Source organism: Solanum lycopersicum, chromosome 9, assembly GCF_036512215.1.
Source record: "Solanum lycopersicum chromosome 9, SLM_r2.1".
Taxonomy (NCBI): domain Eukaryota; kingdom Viridiplantae; phylum Streptophyta; class Magnoliopsida; order Solanales; family Solanaceae; genus Solanum; species Solanum lycopersicum.
In genome coordinates, this window is record NC_090808.1 from 69,212,779 (window position 1) to 69,236,227 (window position 23,449).

At 31.5% G+C, this 23,449-nt stretch overlaps 2 protein-coding genes across 3 annotated transcripts; one reads left to right on the forward strand and one right to left on the reverse strand.

The window, feature by feature from the left end:
• Positions 1-326: 326 nt before the first annotated feature.
• Positions 327-1,629, forward strand: LOC138338160 (glycine-rich protein-like). Its single transcript, XM_069288873.1, has 2 exons — positions 327-525; positions 1,106-1,629. Exons 1-2 carry the CDS (start codon positions 432-434, stop codon positions 1,459-1,461), a joined length of 450 nt encoding a protein of 149 aa, XP_069144974.1. The 5' UTR covers positions 327-431; the 3' UTR covers positions 1,462-1,629.
• Positions 1,630-5,972: 4,343 nt separating this feature from the next.
• Positions 5,973-18,349, reverse strand: LOC101244529 (RNA helicase family protein). Of its 2 annotated transcripts, none has more exons than XM_004247980.4 (23): positions 18,121-18,349; positions 17,898-18,042; positions 16,895-16,969; positions 16,107-16,196; positions 15,730-15,809; positions 15,068-15,137; positions 14,868-14,953; positions 13,611-13,668; positions 13,303-13,398; positions 12,485-12,584; positions 12,287-12,333; positions 12,120-12,203; positions 11,966-12,019; positions 11,261-11,361; positions 10,596-10,686; positions 9,746-9,910; positions 8,679-8,768; positions 8,518-8,589; positions 7,651-7,749; positions 7,462-7,548; positions 7,098-7,151; positions 6,899-6,978; positions 5,973-6,304 (listed from the first exon to the last, which is right to left on the reverse strand). In XM_004247980.4, exons 1-23 carry the CDS (start codon positions 18,219-18,221, stop codon positions 6,157-6,159), a joined length of 2,073 nt encoding a protein of 690 aa, XP_004248028.1. In that variant the 5' UTR covers positions 18,222-18,349; the 3' UTR covers positions 5,973-6,156. The 2 variants fall into 2 exon arrangements, with proteins under 2 accessions (XP_004248028.1, NP_001311471.1); NM_001324542.1 differs by having other exon boundaries at positions 13,611-13,677; positions 18,121-18,278.
• Positions 18,350-23,449: the final 5,100 nt, after the last annotated feature.

The window sequence follows — 23,449 nt, forward strand, 5'->3', positions numbered from 1 at the left end:
ATTTTTTTGTTTCAAATATTGAATTAATATAATTTAATTTAAATTTGAAAATTAGTCAAAATTGACTTTTGCAAAACGTAACATAAGATAAAAGTTGACAGAAGAAAATACTGTTTTTATATTTAAAAAAATTAGAAGGTTTTTCCCTTTTTCTTGTGAGTTGATTTGGTAGAAAATAAGTGAAAACATTATATTCTATATATCATCAATTTTCCACTTGTTTGCTATGGAAATAACCTTTATCTCTAGCTAGTAATAATTAAACTCAATTGTTAAATTCAACATCTTTTACTTACCAACCAAATACACCATAAATGTCCTTCACTTCAATCTAAAAAATGCATTGAAATCTTACTATAAATATAGCCAAATGATGCCTCACTTTCTTCATCCTTCTATAAATTACAAACTACAAAAAAAAAAAAAAAAGAATGGATTCCAAAGCATTTCTATTTTTTGGTCTTTTTTTGGCTATTTTCCTAATGATAAGCTCTGAGATTTTAGCTACTGAGTTGGCTGAGAACTGTAAGATTATTATTTTCTCATTTTAATTCTTTTATCACTTTCAAATATTGAATATCTCACCTATTTTTTTTTCTAGTAGTAACATTTTTGGTCCACTAAAACAAGTACCTTAATTAAGTACTTCTTTTGAATCGAGGTCTATCAGAAACTATACATTTTACATTCTACATTTCAGACCCTTAATTTTGTGACGAGCTTTTCCTCACCCGATAAAACTCAAAAAACTTAGTTTTATAGTTGTCATAAAAATTCACATGTAACTATACTTGTAAGATAACACTGAGTATGTTATTGTTACGGTAAAAACAATTACCATAAGTTCCATGTGTGTATGCACTAATGCTAGACTTTTACCAAGATTTTCATATCATGTGCCCTAAAATTACAAGTAATTGTATCATGAAAAACACTACATAAGTAAATGATCATACATCATCCATATATGTTAGTGTATAAATAATTTATCCAGAACGAACTAAGCAAGTTGTTTTTTCTTAAAAACAAATTCATAATTCATAAATTTAAAATTCTGAGTCTATATCTTATTTTCAACATTACATATATTTGAGATTTGATGTAGCTAAGAAATCTGAAAACAAGAATGAAGTACATGAAGCCCAATACGGTGGATATCCTGGTGGTGGTGGTGGATATGGACGCGGTGGTGGTGGTGGATATGGACGCGGTGGTGGTGGAGGATATGGACGTGGTGGTGGATACGGACATGGTGGTGGTGGTGGATATGGACATGGTGGTGGTGGTGGATATGGACACGGTGGTGGTGGATACGGACACCGTGGTGGCGGTGGTGGTGGACGACGTGGTGGATACTGCCAGTATGGTTGCTGTGGCCATGGTGACAATGGTTGCTATAGGTGTTGCTCCTATAAAGGTGAGGCAATGGACAAAGTTACTCAAGCTAAGCCACACAATTAATTAATTATGTGTGGAGTACGTAGTATATTATATTAAAACTTTTGTAATGGCAATTATGTAATATTATTAGCAATGCTCTTTCTACTTTAGAGCTTGCTATAATATTACTAAAAATGTATTGAATAAAAGCCATGTTGTAGTAATTTTATTATCAATATTTTATCATGATATTCATATTTACTGTATTTCACTAATTAATACCAAAAAGTTTTAGTGCTTTTTAATTGACTTGACCACTAGTCTAATTGGTTGTTAAAATTTAGCTCTTGTAGTCTTATTTTCTTTATATTAAATTAATTAAGTGGGATCTTTTAACAAGTTCAACGAAAAGGCAAAATTTTAATATGAAGTCTTTGGTTGTTAAATTTAGCATATGATCCCTCTCGTTTACCTGATAAATGAATCCGAATTCGAAATATATGATTAAGGACGGAAAATTCTAACAGTCGATAGCGATGCATATAAACAGATACTTATAGCTTATGATTTAAGAGTACATTGAGATTCAATAGTTTTGGCTTGAAATCTTGAAATATGTGTATGCGTTAAAAGATTATTTTCTCCGTCTAAATTTTTATGACGAAGTTTAATACTTGACACAGAGAAAAAAAAATTGAAACTTGTGGCTAAAACAAAGACTTACACTTTTGTGTAGTTATAAATTATTTATTTGAGGATAAAAAATAAATCATAAAGTTAAATGACACATAAATTGGAACAAATAGAGTATACATATGTACAAATAATCATTTACATATAGTAAATCAAATAAAAAGCGATAGAATCTTGAACTAGAATCACAAAGTTCAATGGTTACTAAAACAAAGAAAACAAAAGGTAATAATAGAGTCACAAATACTCTCTCAGTCCGGTATTGTTTGTCATAATTTCTATTTTTAGAGTCAAACTATAAAAACTTTGATTAACATTTTAAGATATATTTTTTCATCATATTAATATGCAAAAAATTGTAATTTATAGTACTTTTCATATAGTTTTAGAATATCTAATTTTTTTGTTTAAAATATCGAACTAATATGATTTAATTTACCTTTAAAAATTAGTCAAATTGACTTTAGATAAGCGCAACATGACAAACAATTTTGGACAGAGGGAGTTTAAGAGAATAGGAAATTAATCATAATAAAAATACTAAAAACTAGACGACATTATTGCTAACTTTCTATCCTAATCTTCGATCCCTCCTATTTATAATACTATAGGTTGATACGTATCCTCCGTAAATTACGTTTAGTTAAAGCAAGTCTTTATGATGCATATAATTAACTAATATAATATTTTATATTTCTATCTTTTTGGCCCCAAAAGAAAAAAATTCTTTATGAAATCTTTTTATTTTTCTTGATGAATTCAAAGTAAGTCCTCAGTATTTTCCTCTATTTTTCTGATTGTTGCATGCAAGTATTATTGAGTTCTATAAATAGGGAAGAAATGCATGTCTTTACTCATCAGAAAAAAAAAAAACTTGAAATAGTTTAATTTGCTAATCAAAATGGTTTCTAAAAATAATATTTTTGTTTATATTTCTTTGGTTATTCTACTAATAATATCCTCACAAATTGTTGCAAGAGAGATGAATTCTGAGGCCCCTGCTCCACTTACCCAAGGTTAATTTACTGTCTCCATCAGTTTATTATGATAAAAAAAAATATTTTTATTTGGTTTTTTTTGTTATATATAAATGATCGAGTTCTCTTGATATCATGGAGACATCGTAGGAAAGGACGTTAAAAAATTGTTGTGTTACATGTATAAATACTACTCCCTTCGCCCACTTTTATTTGTCATAGTTTTCTTTTATAGAGTCAAACGATAAAAAATTTAACTAACATTTTATAATGTATTTTTTCATCATATCGATATGCAAAAAATTGCAATTTATAGTACTCTTTAATTAACTTTAAATAAATTAATTTTCGAAAAGTGTAACATGACAAATAAAAATGGACAGCAGCAGAATGCATGTGATACTATTTTTGTATCCCTTTATATTATATAAATTTCTAATTCAACAACTGACTAATATGAAGCTCTACATACACTTTTTGATGCAGCAATGAATGGAAATACCACTAATGAGGCAAAGGGAGTGTTTTTTCATGGGCACCATTTACTGAGGAATCTTGGTAGGATTTTCAGAATTGGCCAAGTTATATATTGTAACTATTGCTCAACTTGCAATGGCCTTTGTGGCTATTGTTGTGTCTAAAGCTAACATCAGAAATCCGCAACCTCCTCTTTAATCACGCGCTTTACAAAAATACATCTTTTTAAGTTTATATATAATTAAGACTTATGTAACTGTATTGGTGTGACAAATAAAGGAAAGTTATGAATAGAGTCCCTATTCACTTTCATCTAGTAAAATTACTTGTGTTTTGTTTTGTTTTTGTCTTGTCTTTATAATTGTTGCAACTTGCAACAAGTCATGTTTATGTACTTTTAATTGGTTTAATGATCAAATAGTGTTTATGTAACAAATTGTCTATTCATGTTTAAAATTTTAATTATCTTTATTACTATTCGACCTATATATACAGTATAATTTCCAAACGAAAGGTGCTTAACTGACCTCTCTCGAGCCTATAAGAGAAAAGTATAACCAATTTTACAAGGTTCACAAATGAGACAACAAAATTTTCAAACCAGGATAAGGCATCCAAGAAAATTGTGTATCATTGAGGAATAGAATTATGGTAAAAATGAAAATCGCCACAAAAACTGTAACTTGTTGCCACTAAAAGACTGTATTAGTGGCAACCTTTGTTGCTACAAAAGTATAATTTATCGCCTCTAAAAGACTGTATGCAAAAAGTGTAATTGGTCGCTACGATAAAATTGTGTTAGTAGCAACTTGTGTTGCCACAAAAAGTGTAACTTGTTCCCACTAAAAAACTGTATTGGTCGCCACAAGAAGTAGAATTTGTCACCACCCAAAAATGTATTTGTCGCCCAAAACATCAATTTATTAGTCCCAATTTTTTCCTCTCTAATTTTGTGGAAATTGGCTTAAAGACTTACAAGTCATCGTCCGCTAGTTCTTTTTTTTCCTTAGGTGGAATGGAATATTGATAGATTTTTCCAATGTGAAAACTATTGTGTACCTAATAAGTTTAAAAATATCATGCGACACAACTTATCACTAATTCATAATATTGACCTTTTATGATTGTATAAATTTTATAGAAAAAATTATTGCATTCTTACGATTTGTTTCTCTATTCCCAACCTACGGTAACTTTTCTCCTTATTAGTTCAATGACGCGTTTTAACCTTTATAATTACATAGATTTCATGGGAAAATTGCACGAATATTTATTGCATTCAAACAACTTGATTAAAAATTCTCTCTTTGAAAAGTATCGTGAAAATAGAAGAAGAGAGATGTTTGATGGAAAGTTGGACAAGGTACAATTGTGTTTCAACTGCTTTCCCAAAAATAAAGTGTAATGGCCTGATCTCGCCGTTAGGAAAAAGTCAATGGGAAAAGAATTGGATTAGAATTTTTTTTTATAATAACTTGGAAACTACTAACCTAGTAGTTCTAGAAATAGGGAAGAAATGCAAGTCTTTTCTCATCAGCAAAAAAAAAAAAAAAATTATAAAAAAATCCAAATAGTTTAATTTGTTAATCAAAATGGTTTCTAGAAATAATATTTTTGTTTATCTTTCTTTGTTTATTCTACTTATAATATCCTCACAAATAGTTGCTAGGGAGATGAATTCTGAGGCCTCTGCTCCACTTACCCAAGGTTAATTTATTGTCTCCATCTATTTATTATGATTAAAAAAATGTTTTTTTTTCGTTGTATATAAATGATCGAGTTCTATTAACATCATGGAGACATCGTAGTAAAGGACATTCAAAAATTGTTATGTTGCATGTACAAATACTATACGGGATGCATGTTATACTATTTTTTATATTTTGTACCCATTGTATGAATTTCTGATTCCACAACTGACTAATATGAAGCTCTACATACACTTTTTGATGCAGCAATGAATGGAAATACCACTAATGAGGCAAAGCTTCGCGGGCACCATTTACTAAGGAATCTTGGTAGGATTTCCAAAATTGGCAAAGTTATATTTTGTAACAAGTGCTCAACTTGCAACAACCTTTGTGGCTATTGTTGTGTCTAAAGCTAAGATCAGAAATCCGCAACCTCCTCTTTAATCACGCGCTTTACAAAAATACATCTTTTAAGTTTATATAATTAAGACTTATGTAACTGTATTGGTGTGACAAATAAAGGAAAGTTATGAATAGAGTCCCTATTCACTTTCATCTAGTAAAATTACTTGTGTTTTGTTTTGTTTTGTTTGTGTCTTGTCTTTATAATAGTTGCAACTTGCAATAAGTCATGTGTATGTACTTATAAGTTATAATTGGTTTGATGATCAAATAGTGTTTTATGTACCAAGTTGGCTATTCATGTTGGGCTTGGTTTAAAATTTGAATCATCTTAATTACCTTCACTACAACATAAAGAAAGGTACTATTAGACCTATATATATATATACGGTATAATTTTCAAACGAAAGGTGCTCAACTAACCTCTCTCGAGCCTATGGGAGAAAAGTACAACCAATTTACAAGGCTTACAAATGACTCAACAAAATTTTCAAACCAGAATGAGGCTGCCAAGGAGCATCAAAGAAAATTGTGCATCATTGAGGAATAGAACTATGCAGCTGCTTCTGGTAAAAATGAGGTGCAGCCTCCGTTAGCCAAGAAGGATCGATAGTGATGACATTTCGCATGTACTGACGATCTGTTGAAACGAGAGAATGGTACACGATGAACTTCGGGTTGACCCTGTTAAATATGAGAACCACATTATATAAACTAGACATGTAAGTGATGTAAAAAAGGGAAATGTGTAAAAAATGGATGCTACAAAACCACACATCTTTCATGCACACATATAGGAGGAAAGATGGCAACGAGAAAGTTCCTGACCACGCCATGCTACAATAGGATGCAAGAAAAGGGAATGTCACCGTTTCCTAATTATGGATTTGATTCGAGAATGATAGATCTTCCTAGTTCTTAGGGTGTTGGTTAAGTGGTAAGGACAGTACGTGATGTGTGAGTCAGGTGCACGTCATCCATACTCCATGGAGTTCTAAACCTGTGCCTCAACTGAAGTTGGGCCAGATGCCCACATGGGATTTCTCCAACTTGAGAACTTGAGCAACAGAAATGACTAGTATTCTTAATAACTTAGATAGTGGGACTATACAAACCAGTTGTAGAAATATTCATACCTTTAAAATGGCAATAAATCACACAGATGAAAGTAATTTCCTCATCTTATGACTACTTAGGGAAAGTAATTCATACGTCTCCGTAATATCAGCAAACCAATCAAGCTATCATAGTTTGAGAGAGACATTAATAGATAAATACCTGAACAACACAGATGAAGGATGAATATACACTTCTTGAGAAGTTCTGAGAGTCTTGTACATCCCATTGTGACTGAATGGCTGTTTCAAATATCAGCAACAGAAGTTATCAAATATGCTCATATCAGAAAAATGAAGCAGAAACGGAAAGAGTGTGTTTTAAGACAAAAATAGCTACGTGTACCAAACTTCATACTCACTTCTAAGCGGGCAGCATTGGCAAAAAAACCTGCTGTAATTGCCTTCTTTACTGCCTGTGAAATGACTAAATTTAGTTACGCCTATTACATCATAAAAGAAAGAATTGCCCAAAAAAGATTTACAAAATATGCTGCTACTGAGAAAGTGACCAAGCTGCAATCTCTAGACTGCGAATAATTCTAATTGAAGCCCTTAGCGGCAGTTGCAGCACTAATTTGACGGCTTTTCGTGGCAGAAAAGAATGACTCATGCAACAATATTAACTCAATGACAAGCGAGCAATCAGTTTTAAAACATGGGCAACTGCTCCACGGTCTGTTGAATGCTATTGACATTAACAACTGAGTCAGCAAATAAAGTTACCTGAATATCCCCTTCACAAGATTTCAATCCTATGCCCAACCTCTGTGTAATCCTTTTCAGCTGTTCCCTAACTTCAATTACTTTTCTCTACATAATGGGGAAAAAAATCAAGGATGCCCTAAGGGCACGTTCATGAAACACTGCAAAATGTAAAAAGTAGAACATCGTGGAAGTTGGATTAGGACTTACCATGGCATGATAATTTATAAAATTCTTGTGACACCACTTCGAAGATTTATTAGACTGAATGAATCCTTTATACACATTTAAGAATGTGACATGGTCACCCTGCAAAGGTATATCGAAGTTACACATGAATTTACTTGAAGAAGGCTAAACAAGTAAATAACTAGAAATAAATAGGCAGCAATCTGAATTCCAATTAGTGACTGTATTGTCTCTACACAAACTTTCTAATTGTATGTGCTATTTTATTGGACTTCATCGAACACTTCTGCTTATGCAATGAATCAAGTTAATGGACAATTAAAAAAAGGGAAGTGCAAGATCCTAAGAAATACTCCATTTCCCTCAACTTTCTTTACCTACTCTCTGTTAGTCCAACCCATTAATGTGATCCTTCTCTAAATAGAAATATTTGCCACCTCCAGAAGTTTGAACTTAGTCGTAGCCTTGGGATCTTTCATACAATTGAACTATCCTTTAAATAAATCTGTACTCACTCCAATAAGTAACTCAGTACTAGAGTAAACATTTGTTAATCTACAAAATAGTCAGTCGGATGAATCAAATGACAATGGACACAAATTATATAGATTACTTTGCATAAATCTCAGGGAAGAACAAAAATTATATTTATTACAACAAGAGGAAAATACAAACTAAAGGTGATAGTGAAGCAGGAGAAAGGTGGATAAGAAAATTATTAACATCTTCTGTACAGTGTAATTTATTTGAGCTCTAAATTTTACCATTATCTATTATGAGACCCATATGCAAGTTGTCAAATGTGTTCTTCATTGTGTACTTTAAGTATAATGCAACTAAGTTATAACAGAGGTGAAATTAATAAGCGAAACAGAAGAAACCAAAAACCTCGGCAGCTGCAAATCTCAATTTAGCTTCATCCAACTGCTTCTGTACTCCTCTAACAGGAATCCAAATAGACTGCAAAATAAACAATATATTGGTCTGACAAAATATAGAGGTCTTGTTTTAATGTTAAATCAATTAGGGTTTGGAAGGCGAGGATTTACCTGTATGGAGAGTACAGCAGCAATGGTAATTATTTCCTCCGAACATCCAAACTCACAAGAAGCTAAGATCATTTTGGATATTAATGGGTCCTACATAAAAATACAAGTTTCAGAAACTGCGTGAATAAGAAAATTCCTAGATCCATGAATTGAGAGACACATTGCATTATTGTAATGCACCGAGAGACATTCAACAAAGCATCAAGCATCTAGTTAATCAACTTCCTATTGATCTCACACCTATGGCACTCAACAACACAGTGCATCAGTATAAGAGAGCTAAGTATACAGCATAAGCTATCTTGGGGGTATTCATTCATTAACAATTAGATGTTACAGAAGAAAATGAATAAAGTCAAGACTCATCTTCCAATTGCTAGTGATAATGATAGACTACAACAAAGGAAAAAGAGTTCAGTGTTGCAGTTTAAGCAAGTTGGCTCAACCGCCACAGCTGGCAACAAATATCCGTACTCTAAATGTCTAACTATCAGCCCCAAAGCAAAGGCTTCTACAAAATAAATTGAGTATCCAATGGGAGTAAAAGAATTATGTGTCTCTCTCTCCCTCAATTGAAGAACTCCTTATTACTTTTTCTTTTTAGTAATGGTGGTGTTAGGTTTACCAGGTACCTGCTTGCTTCTACCAGCATAAGTGTTGGTTAACTATGCCCGCCAAGACTTAAAGACAGATGTTGAAGAAATCACCTAGCACTTTTCCACTGCTGGGATATGAACAGGGTCTCCCTTGGTTTTCATCTCACTATATCGACCGCTAGGCCACTGCCTTAGGTGTTATTTATTTTCATAATTCTGTAAATATTCCTTTGCTCATTACTTTTGTATGATGTATTTCCTTTTTAATGCTTTTATTGGAGAATGGGGAAGAGGGGTAGTGTTTGGTGAGAAATGTGATAATAAAGGTAACAGAACTGTAAATTCAACGGGAAGTCTCTAACTTGCAAGTCATACTACTGGAGCTGGCAAAAAAAGATTGCACTGAACAGCAGAGAAGTAAAAAGTGAGGAAATTTAACAGAGCATATGAGATGGCTGGTCAGAAACATACTAGTGGAATCTCTGCAACTTGAAATCCAGTAGGTGAAGTAAGTTTGGCGTCGTCATCTAGTACTCCAAGTGAGTACAATATTTCAAGTGCTCTGATCATCGATTCAGGTGATGGAGATGCTGGCCAATCAAAACCTAAAATGTTATCGATGCCCAAAGCCTTCAACTGGGACATAGATAAGAACGTTATTAGCTAATATCCAAGAAATTTCTTGACAGGCTGAACAGTAGGATGAGACTCATTTGAAAATTTGACACCACAAAGGAGATGAAACTCATATAAAAGGCAACACAATAGTCCTTTCAACATTTTCTATTTACAAATAGAGACTGAATAAGCCAATTAACACCAATCAAGTAAGAGAAGCTTCATGAATGAGCAAAACTTTGGTGGCCTTATGGAAAATAAAGCATAAAAGGAAATTTCATTTTTCATGAACAATAATTTTTATTTGTTTCTTCGACATCAGATGTTGAGTTATATCAAAGTATGGAAAGAGAAGATTAATCAAAAGGATGATCTTTGCAATGAAGAAAAGAAACAAAAAAAACACAAAATAATTGATATTGTCGAGCAAAAGCTCATATGCACATTAGGGATTTTTTTTTGAACCACCTCATGCACATTAGGGAAATTCTATTGATATTGGTCTCATTTCTTTCCAACCTTTCATTTTTGTTGGAAGATTGAGAAAAATGACGAAAATAACACATCAGGCATGAAATTTTTACAAGGCAGATGATCTAGCCAGCCTCCCTGATAAGGAGGTCATATTTGAAGCTCCACACACATCAAGTCATAGCAAGAAAAGACACGGCACTGGCATCTTCTTTGTTCAAGAAAGACATACCTGGATGACACAGGAAACGAGGTTTGACCTTTGAATCTCGGGGATTCCCACCACAGACATCTCATTGGAAAAGTAATCTTCTGTGTAGAGCCTGAACAGGAAAATAGAAGAGTCAACAACTACATTTATTACACGAAAGGTATTATAAACACGCAGGACCAGAGACAAATTAAGAATCCTGTACTTCCTAATTGAACAGAGTCATTAGAAAAATAGAATCAGCGACACAAACAAGGTGATCTTATTCACCAACTGAGGTCTATGATGGGAACAGTAGGGCGTCAATTTATTAACTTCACATAAAATGCGTTACAGACAAGTACTTACTATGTTGTGAATCAAATGACATGGTTTGAATTTGCAATGTCAAGAAAAGTTTGCAGAATAACGCATTGATTGGGAGTTTTTTCTGTAAATTGTTTCACATGCAAAAAAGTGAGATGATAGATCTTTTTAGTTTATCCACCTGCTGACTAGCATAAAAAAGATTCCTTATATATAAATTATATTCTGTGCCAGTATTCTTAAGATTAATTAGGGCCAAACTAAACCAAAGATATGATACAACAATTTTGGACTTGGGGAGTGTTGAGCTTTGGAAAAAATCAATCATTACATAATGATATGGATTCTTCTGTGGTGCTTCTATGTGGTGAGACACCTACCTAAAACACTTTCCTGGTCGAACTCTTCCAGCTCTACCAGCCCTTTGTCGAGCAGATGCCTTTGATATTGGTGCCACTACCAAGTTCTCAATATCTGAAATCTGATTTAAAGCAGATCCAAAATAAAAAGAAATATCAGGCATAACATGCATACATTGCATTTCTTTTGGCATTTCTATATTGCAATCTTTATGCACTAATTACCAGAAAGGCAGAAACTGAATCAACAGAACTGAGGAAAGCTCAATACAAAAGTATCGGATAGTTTTCATCAGAAGAAGCAAGAGTCCAACATATAGAGTACATTCTTCATAGTGAGAGACTCAAATTACTTTCCACTTTTGCTCATTAAAGCATGTTTTGTACATCCATGTTTACATGGACCAAAGTGACCAACAGGAAAAACGAGGGAGCTCAAGGGTGAGAAATTCAAGCTTAATAGAACACAAGCTTATTATCAATGTTTCTACAAAAGGCACAGTCAGGAGTCATGACATCTGGAAACGGGTAATGCATATAAGGTATGGCAATACTGATTCTTGGTGCACAAAACCAGAATGACGATCTAGAAAATTGCTACAAAATGAGGTTCGAAATCCACATCGTGTAGAAATATATCAGAATAACAGTAACATCATCAACCACAAAAATCTGAACAAAAAAGCATGGGAAAAGAGTCAAGTCAAAAAGAGAGAAACAAAGTACCGGATTGTAGAAACGTTGTTTTGAGAACCCGCTATCAACAACATAGACAATACCCTGAAAACAAGAAAAAAAAATCAGCTCAGGAATATGATGATGACAAACGTAATAACATGTATGCGTCAAAGATTTTGACCCCAAGGTTTCAGATTTATACTTCTAGAGTCAATGACGTCTCAGCAATATTTGTGGAAAATATCACTTTTCTCTTTCCTCTGGGAGTAGGGGAAAACACAAGGTCCTGTACAATTGGAAGAAACCGAACCATTTGGTGAACGTTCAACAAAATCTTAATCTTAAAAACTGCATGATGCAGTACCCTACCTGATCTGCTCGAGGAAGTCCCGAGTATAGTGGCACAGAAACCAGTCCTGCAAGAAAAGTGAAATGAAAAACGTATGTTATCTATCTTTTCTTTTCTTTGATTTCATACAAGGCAATGTATTTATCTACAACCACTTCTCTAATATTTGTCAGCAATTCTATTCACACTTAGCAATGGTTAAGAGGACTATTCAGTACCTTGCTTGCCACTACTTTGGGCTTCTTCAGTGAGCAATTGTATTGCAGTATCAATATCATCTTGACCAGTGAGAAACACCAGGATATCTCCCATCCGCTCCTACAAGTATAAATGAAGAGCCATAAATCAAGTGCTGTATGATAGTATATTAAGAACCAAAGATGAAAGAAATCATGGGAAAGTTACCCTGGGGAAATCAAAAATGAATTACTACACTAACACTAGAGGCAGCATTGAGACATCACGGATTTCAATCATAGTCTCATTCAAGGACATCTAGTACAAGATCACATGCAACACATTGTAGACAAACAAAACAACATTACAAAGGCATAACACTCAGTTGAGTTTCTGCACCAAGAATTGTCTGAATAAGCCACCCCCTCAACTTAAATGGGTCTTTGGAAATTTATTTACCACGTGCTTCAAAATTTTAATTTGACATATCCTTCAGAGTAGCCATAGAACTCAATTAAGATAATGAAAAGAAGTTAGCTGGACCATAATTATTTAGAGGAGACGTGCCTCTGCTGAGAGCAAAGGTGCCCAAAAGCATATGTTGTTTGGACTCTTAAAAATGTCAACAGGTGTGTCGTATTCTCCAAAATTCGTATGTTTTTGGAGAATCCGACATGGGTGCGGCACCGAAAGTGAAGAGTCTGCGCAACTTAGCCAAAAACTGACTGTTGTACACCCATTATCAAGTGGGAATCAAGGATACAGAAGTGATTTCATCAATGAGAACCAAACTCGACATTATTCACATTTGAGCATGATGTAGCCAAATAGTTCAAAGAAGTCATGTTCTAGTTTGTACCTGGTCATGGATCGACATCACTGTTGAAACAGCAGACTGAACGTAATCAGAAACAGGATCATCAACATAGAATATCTCCACATTAAATCCCCTACCCTAGAAGATCACAGTGTAAAAAGATGATATTTCAGTAAGGTTTGCAAATCAACCAAAGAAAATCATAAACAAAATCCTCTACCCTAGATGTTCACAGAGTCTGTAATGATTCTATAGACATGCTGCAATTCAACTAAGCAATCTAGTTAATTAACTTTATTGAGTTCTGGTTATGCAGACAAAAGCCGAATGCAAAGAACAAATCCGTATACCTCAACTGACAGAATAGCAGGTTCTTTTCTTGGTCCTTGCTCCTCCTCCCGTCGTCTTCTGCAAATTCTTGGTCAAATGTAGAAGTGTCAGTGCACACAGTGGAATTAGTCGAGGTGCATGCCAGCTAGCCCAGACACTACAGTTATTAAAAAAAAGTACTTCAAATTTTTCTATAGCTAGTAACAAATCAACCGCTTCTTCAAAAGTCATTTCTATTCTTACCGTAGAGTTTCTATCATCATTTTTAATAGCATTAATAAAATTCTACTAAGCATTGCTCAGACAGAGGCGGTAAGCATCATTCACTAATGAACCAACTACTATGACCATTGATCGTCCTGTTAACAAAATTTACACAGATAGAGTGGTCAACAAATGGGAGAAGTAAGTTGAGAATCTTAAGCTTCACAAGGACTACTATATCATTGTGTCAAACCAATGCCAAAAGACTCAAGAGACAGGAACCAAAGGTGAGTGACAAAGCAAAAGTAAAACAAGTATTCACTTTATTTTAGTTCTCACTTGAGAGAAAGTATTCATTTAGTCCAAAACCCCAATGAGTATTCATCAATTAGCTCTCATAAACAACTTATCAAAACTAATAAACAATAATCCTTGTTTTAATATGTTTCCAGAGTTTGCATAAGATCAGCTCAATCTCTATTCTAAGGATTGTCTTCTCTACTCAATTCAACAAAGGCTATAGCTAAAACTTGAGTCTTGTGGAAAAGAATTGATAGCATGAGTTCAAACTCTTCCATCCATCATCAAGCAACTCCAAGATGCCAGGAGCATACCTCACCCCTTTTAACCCCCTTGGATAGAAAAGATGACATACCTCAACTGCCCACAAGGACCTCATGGAGAAGCCATCAGCGCTCATGATTTAATACTAAAAGGGAAGTGCACTGGGAACAATTTTCTTAAATATGACCTTTTCTTAAACTTTGGACTAAGGGCTATAGCTCGGTTGGTAGAGCAACTCGTTTACACACACACAAATGTTTTTCAAGGGAGTTCATTCTAGTGCAAGAAAAGCTCACATTTTCCACTACAAATTCAAAATAAGACAAGGCACTTATTCCAACAAGGTGAAAAGTACTTGATATATCCATTTAGAGAATACAACTCAAAAAAGAAGAATAACCTACTGAGAAATTGCATGAATAGAAAGCATAAAGGAGAATCAACCTTTTTGAACTTTTAAGTATAGAATTATAAAGCTTCGGTAAACATTCGTCGCAAGAAGAACCAACCTCGTATTAAAGAAAGCAGCCATTGATTTTGCTTCAATCGTAGCTGATGATATTATAATACGCAGCTCAGGCCGACGCTTTTGAATCTAAATTTCCAGAAGCCATAGGAACAATAACATTTTTAGAGACCAGAACTAAACTTAGTGCACTCAAACGATAAGAAAATACGTATAACCAGTCTAGAGTACTTCCTGATCAACCTTTTTCAGTAGTCCCAATAAGATGTCCGTCGAGAGAGACCTTTCATGAGCTTCATCTACCATAATCACACTGTATGATTATAAAGACAAATCAGAGTACACAATTTTCACCTTCCAGTAGACATTTTCAGTATCAGCTAGAAGTAGAAAGTGGATTATATTTCATAAGCACGTCTGAGTTTTTGGGAAAGAAATCACCCTAATTCAAAGTTAAGACAGCATTCAGGACAAATAAGTGAATTTTTTTTCTTTATATTTCCCTGTGACTCTATACTTCTTCCCCAATTTTACAAGCTCGGTTTCTAAAGAAATGCTACTCACAATTCAGTGTTGAGTTTGACAAAGAAAAGAAACAAATTAAACATCCAAGTGCTAGCGGAATTCTAAGCTCAGCCCATCATGTGCATTGTGAAGCTTAAACATTGATTATTAGATTAGACAACACATAAATCTCCACTTTTAAAAAGTTAGATTATTATTTCAGTCTTATCTACCAAACACAATATTCTAATAGTATTGAAATGATTGACACTTAGACTCCATGAAGCTTAAAAGTCAAGAACGAGGGTGTAAGTAATAGAACTAAAGCAGCACTACATGATGAAGAAGATAGAAAAGGAGGCACTCGAACCCTTTCAAGGCATAAAAAGCATAAACAGTACCTATACTTGCTCAATAGAGGATCATCCATCATTTCCCTCAGCAAAACCCCATCAGTAAGAAATTTGACCCTAGTTAATTCCTGTAGTGAAAGAACACCACCATTACTGTTCCAGGTCAACATATTTTATCCAAAAAAAAAAAGGAAAAAGCTATTTCAGGTTAACATAGGCACATATAAATGCCAAACTAAACTTAATCTCTTTCCTAGAACATTACAGGAACTAACACCTTGAAATATGCAATCCCAGCAGATGTCAAAAGATTTATTTGTTCTTTTAAGGACTTATGAAGTATGAACTCTAAAAAAATGATCATGAAGCAAAAAATTATTTCCATTATCCCAAAAAAAAATGCAAGTACAAAGAAAGAGCTCCACCTCATTCGTGATATCTTCAAATCGAATAGTATAACCAACTTCCTCACCAAGTTTAACATCCATTTCTTCAGCAACTCTTGTAGCAACTGCCTACAATATAAAAGATTGAGACTTGAAAGATGTGTTTCAAAATAACTGAACCATAAGAGATATTATGGTTCAAAAAGATTATGAGCAGGATGTTTGCATTGATCCTCAATATCATATGTGGAAAGATATGACACATGGGTCTAATTCAACACCCAAAAGCTAGCTCAAGAGGGAAAGGATTGTCCAAATCCACATAAGCAAACCACCAGTACATTACTCAACCAATTTGGGTCCAACACACACGCACACTCTTCACGCCCAGACCAAACTAAAGCATGGACCTGGAGCCCAAACGGGGATGAACCTAACAGTGATACCATATAAAGATATGACATCTAGACCTAACTCAACCCCAAAAGCTAACTCAAGAGGGGAGGATTGCCCAAATCCATACAAGCAAACCACCAATCAATGTGGGATTATAATCCACCCTAACAATATGTTTGGGCCAACTAGATGTCAATAGTAGCGATTTTCACTTTCTTAACCAAAACAGAAGAGTAACTACGTTGATTGTAAATACAAGTATCCAGGAGAGTCTCATAAATAAAGTTACAAATACAAATATATTTGTCCCTCACAAGCAGCCATATGGCTTGCATCTACTCTCGATTAGAATGAGATATCAAGACAAACATATAAGACACAAAAGTTCACTTATTAAAGAGCATATAGAGCTCAGTAACAGAATACTACACCTGGACTGCCAATCTCCTTGGTTGGGTACAAGCAATCATTCGCCCTCCCTCAGCCCAACCAGCTTCTTTCAGGTACTGCGCACATTAAAATGTATCAAATACCATTAAACTTTTCAAGTTTCTAAAAGAGTTTATTTTGTTAACCAAACTAAAACAATATGTTCATTCACATGTTTTAGACAAATAACAAAGATACAATATCTATGGTTCCACTTGACAGTAATATGTTTAGCAGAAAAAATGATTGTTCTGTAAATATTTCTGATGTTTGGTTGCCAAAACTATTGAAGAATTTTAAACCAAATTATGGAGAAACAATTCACTGCCATTATGAGGCTAAGCAATTTTTTCCCACTATATATCTCTTGCTCCTACAAACATAAGACATACTTCCACTCTTTGCAACTCAAAATTATTACTGATACCACCTCACATGCTGCATAACTCCCCCTCCCCCCAAAAACACAAATAAGGAAGTCCGTCTGAAAACTATACTGTGTAAAAAGGTTAAAACATAAATCTTTTTGTATATAAGTTTTAGAATCCCCTTGATATAAGTGAAGTTGCAGTGACGAAGATGCATTCAGGCATATTTTTGAATCCCCTTTTAAATTGTGCCAGAGTCACCTTTGTCCAAGGCGTGTCAACTGACACCTACACTGCATATATAGGTCAATCTTTTTCCCCTGCACACCTGTGTATATACTTAATACTATTATATATTATATGCTGAATTCTCATCGCTTCTTCGTGAGTTTTCTCCTTTATATTTTGAATTCCCTTAATGAAGTCATGGCTCCACCACAGTTCTGGTTAATGGAAGACAGTTCATGGTCTAACTATGTTGAATACCTAAATACTAAATCACAACAGATACTGAGGTCTGAGAATTCATATAGCCAACCCCAACAAGTTCAAAACTGTCAAATATTACTCCAAGGAGGACATTTCACATCATACTAAATCAAAAACATGAACTTTACAGAAAATAGAGAAAAACAACCTGAGGAATTTGAGTTGTTTTTCCACTTCCAGTTTCTCCAACAATGATGGTAGTAGCATGAGTCTCCACTGAGTAAAGAATAGCAGTTTTGTACTTATACACAGGCAACCTCTGCCTTTGCTTCTCAAAACTCCCATACCCAAATCTTGAAATCACACAAATACTACATAAATAACAACATATACAAAAAAAATAAAAAAAATTATAGAAAAAAAAAGGTTACCCAGAGGAAGAGGAGGAAGATGTAGCATAGAGAAGAACACCACCCTCTTCATCATCTACAAGACGGGGCCGTTCAGTTCCTGGTTTCCAAAATTGTGACATTTTTGTAGTATTAAAGCTTGATTGCTACTGTAATTATTCAGACTGAAGAAGAAGAAGAAGAAAGAGTTTGGGTTTTACCAAAAAAGATTTAGTTTTGAGCCCAAGAGTAACAAAAAGCCCATGTGTTCATTTTTTTTAAAAAAATCCAATAAATATATATTATATATTTTTATTCGATACGTTAAATGTGTAATTTTATCTTTTATGAGAATGTACCGACAACATTTTAATTTAGTGGACTTCTCTCATTTCGGAAAGTAAATTTAAGAACAGAGTTATTTAATTCAAAAAAATAATGAGATAACAATCGATATGTAAATCTTCATTGATTGATAAACTAAGGAAATGAATTGAAGAAAAATCAATTAATACATTTGGAAGTTATCATTAAAAAATCTATGAAGTATAGTGTTACTTTTATCGTGATCAACAAAGTGAAATTTTTAGCGAAGATTTTGTATTATGTGTTAAAAATCAAATAAAAAAGTATAAATAATGGAATATGAATCCAACAAATTAGTCGTTAAATGCTAATAGATTGAATCTGAATCTATAAAATTCAAATCTTGTATAAATAATGACATATTAGAAGCCAGTGTTACAAAACTAGAGTAGTTAGAATGAATACTTTGTAATTCAAAATACTAAAGTCGGAACAACAGAAGTTTTTCTAATTGTTTCCTAAGATAGAAAGCTACAAATGAGAATAAAGCAAACGGATAGATTTATTTCAATAAAGTAAAATACATCAAGAAACAAGATAAAACATTACTCATATTAAGGAATATTTTGATCAATTTCTCGAAAATCTTCCGTACATCCTTCAAAGACATGTCAATATGTATTATTTGCGAAATTTTTTTCTAGTTATTTTTAAATTATAAGGTTAAACTTAATAGAAATTTTCGATACAAATAAAATTTTATCAAGATGAAATCTGCATATATTCCTCAAGTAAATATAAAATACAAAACAAAAAGTTATTGTTTGCAAGAAAGTATACGTTTATCCGTTCTCTAAGAAAAATATCTTAATTTAATCAATATTTGTTATAGTACTATAAGGTTAATTTTATATGTAATCATACCCTTAGCAACAAACTTGAGGAAATCTAATGTACAAATGTAATGGATTCCGAGTTTGGTTATATCCGAATCGTGCAATAAAGATTCAATAAAATTTTGAAATGTCAAATACTTGAATCTAACACTTCAACTATTTATATTGTGGTCAATATTTAATATGCATCTTGATTTTATATTTAATCGGTACATATAAAAAAATTAAAGCAAATAGCTAAATATTTGAAAAAAGGATTTTATTTTTTTATAATATTTTATTAAATCAATTTATTTTAAAAGCGATGGCTAAGATTTTGAATTAATTAGGTTTATGAAATTTAAAATATTTTCAAGTTTATGTAATTTTTGTCAATTCTATAATTTTTTAAAATGAAAAATATGTTTTTGTATATCATCACAAAAGATTTTACATTTTACTTAAATATGTTATTAATTTACTTTAGTTTAAGTTATAGTTATAAATTATAATTTCAAATTAATTAGTTTGTGATTAAATTTATTAATTTATAATTAAGTTAATTATTTCATTTCGTTGAGATTAAAGAAGCTTATTAATTAATTTATCTTAGTTGAAATCTAGACAAATTCTCTAAAATCAACTCAATACGGCTACATTCTAAACTCTCACAGTGGCTATGATTGCAATTCATGAGCCCAGCTTTTAATTGCAAGCCTATTCCTCTTATAGCCTTCTTTTACACCATTTTTTCGATCCATTTTTGACCCAGACCATAAATTCACTAATAAAAAATTAAAATTTATATCGATTTAATTTATCGATTGATTCGATTTTTACACCTCTATCTATATCTCATCAAATTTGAGAATTTTACATATTCAATCAAGTGAAGTTTTAATTTTATTTTTAATACTTTTAGAATAATTTTGATAGATTGTGTAACAAATTTGATTTAGAAGCATCATATTAATTTTATTATTGAACAATTTTGGTACTTGATTTTTAATATCACAAGAATTACGTTTAATAATATAACCAAATAAATTAGAAGATGAAATTGAAAAGTTCGACAAATACTTAATTAATATTTCTCATTTTTCTTTGTTTGAACAAAAATATATATTTTTTATGGGATATTTTTCTATGAAATAAATAATAAAATGTTATCATTTTAAAGAAGTAAAAGCAGAAGAAGATAGAAATTGAAAATGTATAAAGATAGAATCGATATTTAAAAATTCGATCAGAAAAAAAAATGAATAACACCTATATCTCAAAGTTGGAGGAGGGGTTTGATTTTAAATTAAATTTACTTTTACTCTTAATATAGATATCGAATAGAGGATGAGTGATAAAAATATCTAATTTAAATGACACAATTATCAATCGTAAAAAATTCTCTTTTTGCGTGCATTTTTTTTTTCAAGAAAAAATATGTTTCAAAAAGTTTGATTAATCCAACATGAAAAAAAATCAATAAACTACCTCCACACCAAACACATCAACAAGGTTGTGTGTTTTTCATAATTTATAATTAACCCTTCTTTGCTAATATGAGTTATGGTACAACGGTGAGATTGATTCACCGTAATCTAGATATTAAATTTGAGTTTTGAGTATAAAGAAAAATTTATCGAAATACTATCTTCAAATTGATAATGTAATGCGCGGTCCAAATTGATCAAGACTCTATTACAGACACGACACGTGAAAAATTATAAAGGAAAAAAAAAACACTAATTAACCTCTTTGGTTATGTAGCTAGCTAAAGAGCTCATGTTTTTAATCATTAAATTAGGTTTTGGTATATCTTGGTCGAGTCATTAGAAAGATAAAAATAAAATTCTATTCCAACTTTTAAATAACTACTAGTTTTGTAAATTTTATTATTTTATTTTTAAATTGATAGTTAAGTAAACAGAGAATTTATAAATGATAAACATTCACTATCTGAAATAACTGTACTCTCAAAATTTCATGAATTCATAACTTTTAACGGAAAATAAAAGACAATTATTATCTTAACATAACATATAATCAGAATAGCAACATTTCTGATCACTTAATTATGTAATCGTGCCATCAAATAATTACACGTTAATTTTTAAATAAAATTTATTACGAAATATTATTCACAATTAATGAAATTCTCTAGCACAATATATTTCTTTGGACCATATGTTTTGATAATATCTAAAGTAATTATTTTTTCATTCAAACTTAACCTAAAACTTATAAATTTTAGTAAGTTCAATGCACCTTCGGAAAAAGGGAAAAAATATTGGTACTTCCCGAAAGAACGTAGAAAAAATAATTTATTTCCTTGGTAACAGTATTACATATATTAACAATATCCAAAGTAATTATTCCACTTTATTAATTCAAATCTTAATCCAAAATCTACGAGATCTCAACAATTGGATGCACCTTAAAAAATAGAATAAAATCGTACATTCCCATGGCATGAAAAAAAGCAATATCAAACTTTTCCCTTTATAAATTAACTTAATTTAATAAAGATCGCCAAAAAGTGAATAAACAATCTTTAATTCTTAATTACGTAAAATATTTTGAATAAAAATTATATTAAATATAAATTTTTGTTAGAACACTTCATTTTATATTTTAATATAATTAAACTATAATATAAAAATGAACCGATTTTCTTTTACCAACCTGACTAGTCGACCCATTCCATCAAATTATTACTTCATTTTCACACGCAAACTTTTTCCTATTACGTGTCGATTTATTCATGGACTTTTTTAATTGCAAAATTATTATAAATTACAATAGCAATATGACATCTCTTTTAAATTGCCACGTGTTCATTTAATTTATTTTTTAACATAAAAATCACAAATATTAGTCCTTTTGGAAAACAATTTTCAGCATGTGTAACATGGTTATTGGATTAAATAATGCCCTATATGGAGGGTTCATGAAATTAAAATATATATAAAAATACGATCCACGCAATGTTCTCCTTCAGAATTATCTACAATTTTACTAACACAATCTATTTTGATTTTTTAGATTTATTAAATAGTTATGTTAAATGAAGTATTTTTATGCTCTGATATAGTATATATAGATATAATAATAAAGAGAAAAATCATTTTTAATTTATTTAGAAAAAAATATTTTTTCTTTCGATAATTCTTTAATTTTAATTTTTAAATAACATATTTAAAATTATAATAATTTATTTTAACAGCATCAACCTATTTTTAATTTCAAATTATAAGATTCAAGTTCTTTGCTATTTTTTTTATTCTCGATACCTAACTAAAAATTAAATAAATAAATTAAATTTCAAAATATAAAAATTATATATTATTAAAACGGGCTAGGTAATGACATATTTTTTTTTAGAATATTTCGACTCAACTCATATAAATTCATTCGACTAACTTTTTATGTGTTAATAATTCATATTAATATAGAAAAAATGATTTTTTTTTTGGGATTTTCAATTGTTCACAACCACTATTTTTTTCACACTTCTATCATGTCCTTGTGAAATGACAAAAGTAGTCTTAGTTTCACACGTGGTCTAAATTCAGCCATGTTTAAGTGGGGAAAATTAAAGTGATTTAAGTTATGTAATTATATTTATTGTAGTAGTAAATTTTTGTAGATAATTTTTAAAAAAATCATCATTCAAGAATTAATATTTATCTTTTCTCAATATAAAAAATACATTTATCAAGGATAATTTTATCAAGACAAACTTAAATTAAACCGTCTAATACAATATATTATACCAAATAATATAAACGAATTTTAATCGTTGCTTATAGTTTAACAATTCATATGAATTTATAATTTTTAACATAAATACATATATGAAGAAAATTATACAAAATATTTCATTACAAACTCAGTTATTATTAACTTAAAAATTGAAAACATTATAAAAAGAAGTAACTATGATATATTTGATATACTCCTAAAACTGGAATTTAAGAAACTTATTGTATAGCAATAACATTTAGTCTTAATGAGAGTTAAAAAATATTTTTGAGAGATCTTCGATTCAAAACGAAATAAAAAATTAAATAAAAAGAAAAAAATTAAAGGTACGTGTCGCACTACACAGTTGTCATATTCGAGGAGTCGTTTTTTTTTGAACAGTAACCAAATTTACACATTATCTGACAACAAAAAAGCGGCTTTTATTTTTC

Bases quoted from the DNA above. Each gene is read 5' to 3' on its own strand.
- LOC138338160 (XM_069288873.1), top strand. From the start codon at position 432: ATGGATTCCAAAGCATTTCTATTTTTTGGTCTTTTTTTGGCTATTTTC. The intron at 526-1,105 runs GTAAGATTATTA...GATTTGATGTAG, and splicing joins TACTGAGTTGGCTGAGAACT to CTAAGAAATCTGAAAACAAG.
- LOC101244529 (NM_001324542.1), bottom strand. From the start codon at position 18,221: ATGTCACAATTTTGGAAACCAGGAACTGAACGGCCCCGTCTTGTAGAT. The intron at 14,954-15,067 runs GTTGATCAGGAA...CTGGAAATTTAG, and splicing joins TATTGGGACTACTGAAAAAG to ATTCAAAAGCGTCGGCCTGA. The intron at 8,590-8,678 runs GTAAATCCTCGC...TTTATTTTGCAG, and splicing joins CTGCTGTACTCTCCATACAG to TCTATTTGGATTCCTGTTAG.